We start from the raw sequence: 7,073 nt of genomic DNA on the forward strand, positions 1-7,073 counted from the left end.
TCCGCGATCTATATTACAAGAGCATCAATACGGATCTTAAGCTCGATGACATTGAATCTAGATCACCAGCAGTTTTTTGACGTTTCACGTAGCAACCGTGAAATAATTTTAAATTAAATAAATAATATATCCATTAGATTCTGAAGTCATCCTAATATTCTAAACCATTACATCGCAGTATTGCTATGGTGTGTTCACAAGTGTCGTTTAGAACTCTTACTTGACTACCCTCTCCGACTCCGTGCTGAGCTAGCCTAAAGCAGGGGTTCTCAATCTGGTCTAGGGACAGGGCCGGTTTAGAATTTAGCGCCTTTGCATCTTCACCAGGACCGGGGTATCGTCAATATGTTATATTTAGTATAAATGTTCAAGGCCACAAAAAGGTTATCGAACATGACTTTTTGAAAAATTATAGTTTATTGTATTTACTGCTCATTCTGTTATGGTAGTTTATCAGTATACAATGTTTATTTAAAGCTATTGCGATTGCGATGACCAAGAATTTTAATAAGCAAATATATCAATGCTAAGGTTTTTTACCAGTATGTGTCGTTTTATGCCTTCTGAGACTCATCATCTGCTTGCATTTATATGTGCACACATCGCATTCGTATGGTTTTTCATCAGTATGTATTATTTTATGTTTTTTGAAATTGGAGATGTGCGAAAAAATTTTTGAGCAAACATCGCAATGATATGGTTTTTCACCAGTGTGTATTCTTAAATGATTTTTGAGATTATCGAGACGCCTGCATTTATATGTGCAGTAATCGCATTGAAAAGGTTTTTCATCAGTATGTGTTATTCTATGCTTTTCGAGATTATCTTTACTCGAGAAATTTAATAAGCATACATTGCAAAGATGTGGTTTTTCACCAGTGTGTATTCTTTTATGGTTTTTTAAAGTATCGAGTTGTCTGCATGTATATGTGCATACATCGCATTTATAAAGTTTTTCTTTAGTATGTATTCTCATATGCGAATTAAGATTCACTTTCCTCGAGAAATTTAAAGAGCAAATATCGCAATGAAATGGTTTTTCACCAGTGTGTATTCTTTTATGGATTTTGAGAACATACAGTTGCCTGCATTTATATTCGCATTCATCGCATTGATAAGGTTTTTCGTCACTGTGCGTCATTCTATGCGTTTTGAGATTACCTTTGCTTGAAAATTTACACGAGCACACATCGCATCGATATATTGTTTCATTAATATTTGTGATATACGATTTTTCGTTGATATGTGTCTTTTGGTGTGTTTTGAGATGACTTGACTGCAAAAATGTATCAGGACAAGAATCGCATCGATACGGTCTTTCGCCAGTGTGTGACCTCATATGAGTTTTAAGGCAACCCCGTCGAATGCTTTTATATGAACAAACACTACAATGGTAACGTTTGTCATTAGCATGAATCCCTTTATGTGCTTTAAGATTATCAATTCTCAAGCATTTAAATGAGCAAACATCACAGTGATATGATTTTTCATCTGTGTGTTTTTTATTATGTGTACTGCACATATTAGACAACTTACATGAAATAATGTGAGTATTTAAACTACTCCTAGATTCGAATACTCCGTAACAATCGCTACATATGAAATAACGTGGAAAATCTATTACACATTTCAGCACAATTCGTACCACCTTCGGCAACAACGAGGTTTGTATTTCTTGCTTGACGTTTGGTTCAACTATAGTTATCTCAGGATTCTGTGTTATCCCCTCAATGATTTCTTTGGATGCAGATTCCGAGTATTTTTTGAGGATATCTCCATTAAATGACGTGGTGGGTAGTGGATATTCATCCTTATTGCAACTCTCTATGAAATATCGCTGAGTACAACCCTACAAAAAGATTATAACTGTAAAGTTAATTTCAAATCTTGATAGAAAATATACAACATAATAATTAAAATAAAACAAAATAATATTATAGTAAAAGGTACATAGCACCACTTATTTGTATATTTGTAGGCACCATTTGACAACGTCTCTTTAAAGCGGACGAAACCGGGCATGACTAAAAATTTTATTTAACTTTTTTTTAAACTCGATTTTTTTTTTAAATATGTTGAACATTACAAATAATTAATTTAAGACGTTCTCAATATGACATTAAAAAAATATATATTAAAACAGCATTATATAAAAAAAATAGACCAGTATTAATTTATTAAACAGTAAAAAAGTGTAAATACAAAAAAAAAATAGATACAAGTACACCGAATGAGCTAAGCAGACGCTAGTTTAGGAATTAATTAAACAATGACCACCTATATTCGTCCTCACGCAGGTGAAATATCTCAATATCCGAAGTGATTCAGTTGAACAAAGTTACTGTCCTTCCAATTGGTATAACAAATAGCAGGTTAGTCCTATATCTTTGGAGAACAAACAACTGATCCTTCCGATTTCTACGATAGTTATCAGGGACACGCGGGTAAATACTACCAAGAATGGCAGAATTGTCATTTTCACCGCGGATAAGTCGGAAAATAATACGTGGTCAAATATAAATAGCGTATAGTGTTTAAACTACAGTATATAAGCATACCTTAGAGGAAGCCAGTTGGACAAAGCCACTGATAGAAATCATACAAACTCAAGTCAAGAATTCTCAAAAAAAATTATTGTAATGTTTGGATTATTGTTCCTGTGACCTAAATCACTTTAGCTACCGTAAATAAACTTTAAGTGTGTAACCATATAACAGTATTAATAATGGCGGACTGTATATTATAAAATTGAAGATCGGCGTTCCTTCACGTATCGATGCAATTCTCTAATAAAGCTCTTTCACAATAACACGAAAATGTACCTTTTGGTACCTAAACGCGATGATATTTTGTTTCGATTATAAATACAATACAACGTACCTCTTTTACTGTACCGCATTTTGGAGCAGAGCATTTAGTGTTAGGGTCACCATCATGAAATTGGTGAAAAGCGTCATTAACAATTTCGTCTTTAATTGTGCCACCCTGAAACTCGATGGGGAATTCATTTTCATTCTCAGAATTAACTTTGACCAACCTCGTTCCCGGGATCTAAAAATAACACAATATTTTATAAGTGCAGGCAGTACTTTTTATAACCACGTTTTATAAGCTCGTATTCTTGTTTGTCCAGTACTAATTTTTTCTTGTGTGTCCAGTACATTTTTTTTCTTGTTTGCCCAAAATTTGTATTGGACGATTGAAGATTTTAAACTAACTTCCCGACTAGCTAGACATTTGAAACTTTTAGAATATATCAGAACACGACGACAATGTATTTTTTTAATACTTTTAGCCATTTTTAAGCAGAATATAATTCATTTTCATTTCATTTTCCATTCATTATATTTTATTTTTTTTCAATTCATTTTTATATGGAAAGTTATTATTGTTGGTTGCTAAGGGGGGCCCTAGCAACTAAATTATTAATATTTTTTTTCTTTCGACCATGTCCGATCCTAATATGATGATATCGACCTCGAAGGTGTGGAGGTTTGTATTGATAGATTTTGTTTTTAAGGGAAATGGATGTCAGCTCCTTGTTCAACCTATTATGTCCATACTCTGTTGAAAATGTGTACTTGCCAGACCCAGGATTCAAACCCGAGACCCACGACGCAATAGGACAATGCTTAAGCCGCGCGGCTATCCTGGGTGTTATTAATATATACGTGCGTTACTATGTCTAAATTTCAGTATTCTATATTTATTCAGTATTTCTATTAAAACAAAAAGTTTTTATTAATACATAGAATTGTCAAGTTCATACGATTCAACAGAAATTTTTAAAACGTGGTTTATAAAAAGTTCTTTTTATCTTGTAATTATTTATGATTGTGACATCTTTATCAAAATCATCTTCTCGTATCGTTTCTTCATGATATCTTGAGTCAACGAAGGCTGACGTATTTGGTCAAGCAGTGCGTAAGGCGCTAGCCTTCCACACAGGAGTTCTGGGTTCGACCCGATGAGGACACAATATAATTATGTAATTTTCTCAAAGCCTGGCTGTCTGTAATTGTTCAAATTTACTAACCATCTTGTACGAAAAAACAAAGACATGTCGTATCAAAGTATCCCTAATATTCGGCGGAGAAATCAATTTTCAAAGCTCAAAAGTCGAGCCATACAGGCATTTAGAGACTTGTAACGCAAACCTTAAAAACTTGAATAACTACAAGTATGTAAGTGTTACAAATTCCTTTATATTTGTATTTAATATTTTAAAAAATTCCATCTAATTAGCCCTTTACTGCATAGTGTCGCAAATTTGCGACATTTCAAACTATTTCGATATAGCCAATGCCATCTGTGTAAATTATCAAATATTATCCTTTTTCGATGTCTAGAAAATTGTTTTACCATAAACATCCTACTTTACCGATTTTGTTTCGACATTTCAAGAAATAAAGCATTTCTGCATTACAGTCTCTGCATTTCTGCTTTGACAGTTGACGAATTCGTATGTACGCGAAAATCCGCATTTGTAAATAAATAAAAAAAAATATACAGAAGATTGAAATTGGTTGAATAAAAATATCTACACATCAAATAAGGTGTGTACATTAGTTTTTTATAATTGTTTTCATTTGGTTTTGTATTTTGTCATACTAAAATGTAAGATTTCCAAAAGTCGTAAATCTGCGACACCACGCAGTAACATACAAAATTTAATGAAATTTTCGAAAAATAATTTTTTCATTATTTTTTCTTCATTCACAAGGCATTTTGACACCAAGAAAAAATAAAAATTTTCAAAAAAAAAAATCATGCATTAAAGGGTTAAGATATAATATATTTACTTGGTGGAATTATGATTTCACAAAAAGCGTATATTATACAATTAAACGGTTTCTTTATCAGATGAGTTAATTGTATTGGTCAGCTAGAAGATCAATGCGAGATATCATAAGCATATGAACCTAATCAAAGTTCTTCATAATATGAAGAATTGATTTAGTTATATAGTTCCAATAATCATTAAATTTAATCACAATACTATCTATACACAACATTGTCTACTTCGCGGAAAACCGTCATTACTCTGAAAAGTTGTGATATTTTTATTCGATCCTCCATTCGCCGCCTTTTATAATGTGCCATCCTTATGCAACGCATGACCTGCCTGTCCTCACAACACGTCGGTGCCTAACATATACAATTTAACGTACCTCATGTACTGGTGGATAATTTGCATATGAGCACCCAGGTTGAGGTTCTTCGATATAACAAAACGGGTGCGATATGTCTCCGACAAACTCGCTCTTGACATCATCAGCGTGACGGTCAATCTCGGGTTTAATATCAGTCAGGTCTGTTGCTGGGTACTAAAATGAAACCACATAATAAATTGCTTACAATCATATAACAAGTTTCCCTTAAAAATATAATTTTCGTAAGGGATTTTAGAATGGACACGCAAATGTGTAAACGTCGCTTTTGTGGATTACTTAACACTTTCACTTCCATATATACATACCAGGGATATATCTTCGGATTGAATCGAGTATATTTGCAAGTACTTATATTATTCTCTGTGAGTTAAATTGAGAGCTGCCCGCGCACACCGTTACGAAAGTGCGCAACAGTATGAAGTTAGCTACGAATCAGTCAGCTGTATACAAACGCAACTTTGATAGTAGAATTGATCCGTTTCCTTGGCATTGTCGGCCATTTGCAATTCCTTACGTAAACAAACGATTAAACATCAGAATGACAGTTGTTACTTTAAAAATAAAGACAACGAGAAATAATTATATAATTAAGTAATACAAGTTAAAGTATATATAAATAAACCAACGGCCCTTCAATAAGCGGCTCTTTTTCTTGAGTGTGTAATTTAACAAGATAATTAAGAGCTAGTCGAAGAATCCAGGTTATCACAAGTTTTGTTTTTTTTTTGTTACGCCAAAGAAGTATAACTTCTAACGCGCGTACATAAGTAAACACATCGGTTTTTTTTTATTACACATTTTCTACATTTAACACGTCGTCTAAAAGTCTAATCGAAACACGACGATTACAAAACATTCCGTTGAAGTAATAAAATAACATGTCAACGGCACACTTGCTTTTCCCTTCACTACCCGTTATGCATGCGTATACCGTGGTGTATCAAACGTTGGGCGCAATTTAATGTTGTGCTGAAAGAGTCTTATGATATGAGCAACTTCCCGAGACCGTCTTCAGCGTAGGTATAGGTAAATCATTCTACAGTGGCACCATAGGCGATTCGCGCGTGTTTTGAATTGCTTACGACAATGCCTGTTTCAATGCTAGCAAATAATACCACTACAACTGCAAGCCGTATTTGCCGTACCCATGGTGCCACTGTAAAACGATTTACCTATACACTAGAGTGTGCGTTTCCAATTATGGTATAATAAATACATTACTGACAGACCTCGATTAGAAAAGTGTAATTAAATCAGAGTATAGACTCAACAGCTTGAGCAAGTGGCTAACATTCATTTCCCGTAGGTAAAAACAAAAATCTTTTAGTACAAACTCCACTCTGTGGAGGCCCATAATGGTATGATCTTATTAGCATCGCACATTGTCGGTAATACATAATGATTATACCTATTAATAATATAATCAGATTATATTGTAAAATAATCATAATAATATGGTGTTACCTACGGCTAAAAAGAAGCCAAACTTCACAATTTATTGAACTATTACATTCCTATGATTGATACATTACGAAATAACAAATCAAAGAGAAATATTCCTACTGTTATATTAAGTAATACCAAATTAGACACTTATCTTTAATCGATTATTTTGATTGATAATCCATGTGAATTCTTTTATAAACACAATCGTAACTGTCAAATTGTATGATGAACGAAATTAGTCGTCAAAAAACTAACCTCAAAATTGCAAGTGGATTCGTCGATATTCTCCTTCTTTACAATCGTGTCAAGGCTGACAAAATGATTAATCGGTACACCAGAACAATGCTGTCTTCCTGTATCAGATTCCTCCATATTACACTCGCGTTTTGCATCCATAATTATTTATTGTATTGCCAACGTGTCACGTTAGGGCCATAGACAAAAAACTATATA

At 33.4% G+C, this 7,073-nt stretch overlaps 2 protein-coding genes across 2 annotated transcripts; both read right to left on the reverse strand.

Annotated features, from left to right (window-relative positions):
• Positions 1-494: 494 nt before the first annotated feature.
• On the reverse strand, positions 495-1,445 carry LOC147077232 (uncharacterized). Its single transcript, XM_085941468.1, has one exon. It carries the CDS (start codon positions 1,337-1,339, stop codon positions 527-529), a length of 813 nt encoding a protein of 270 aa, XP_085797594.1. The 5' UTR covers positions 1,340-1,445; the 3' UTR covers positions 495-526.
• LOC147077233 (uncharacterized) lies at positions 1,422-7,073 on the reverse strand. Its single transcript, XM_085941031.1, has 5 exons — positions 6,876-7,073; positions 5,172-5,327; positions 2,881-3,051; positions 1,530-1,849; positions 1,422-1,428 (listed from the first exon to the last, which is right to left on the reverse strand). The coding sequence occupies exons 1-5, from the start codon at positions 7,014-7,016 to the stop codon at positions 1,422-1,424; spliced, it is 795 nt and encodes a 264-aa protein (XP_085797157.1). The 5' UTR covers positions 7,017-7,073.

Source organism: Rhyacophila brunnea, unplaced genomic scaffold, assembly GCF_057557595.1.
Source record: "Rhyacophila brunnea isolate RB1 unplaced genomic scaffold, BYU_Rbru_1.0 scaffold_13, whole genome shotgun sequence".
In the NCBI taxonomy this organism is placed as follows: domain Eukaryota; kingdom Metazoa; phylum Arthropoda; class Insecta; order Trichoptera; family Rhyacophilidae; genus Rhyacophila; species Rhyacophila brunnea.

Excerpts from the sequence above, each read along its gene's own strand:
- LOC147077232 (XM_085941468.1), bottom strand. The coding sequence starts at position 1,339 with ATGAGGTCACACACTGGCGAAAGACCGTATCGATGCGATTCTTGTCCT.
- LOC147077233 (XM_085941031.1), bottom strand. The coding sequence starts at position 7,016 with ATGGATGCAAAACGCGAGTGTAATATGGAGGAATCTGATACAGGAAGA. Across the intron at positions 5,328-6,875 it reads AATCCACTTGCAATTTTGAG|TACCCAGCAACAGACCTGAC; the intron begins GTTAGTTTTTTG and ends GTTTCATTTTAG. Across the intron at positions 1,850-2,880 it reads AATGCGGTACAGTAAAAGAG|GGTTGTACTCAGCGATATTT; the intron begins GTACGTTGTATT and ends ATCTTTTTGTAG.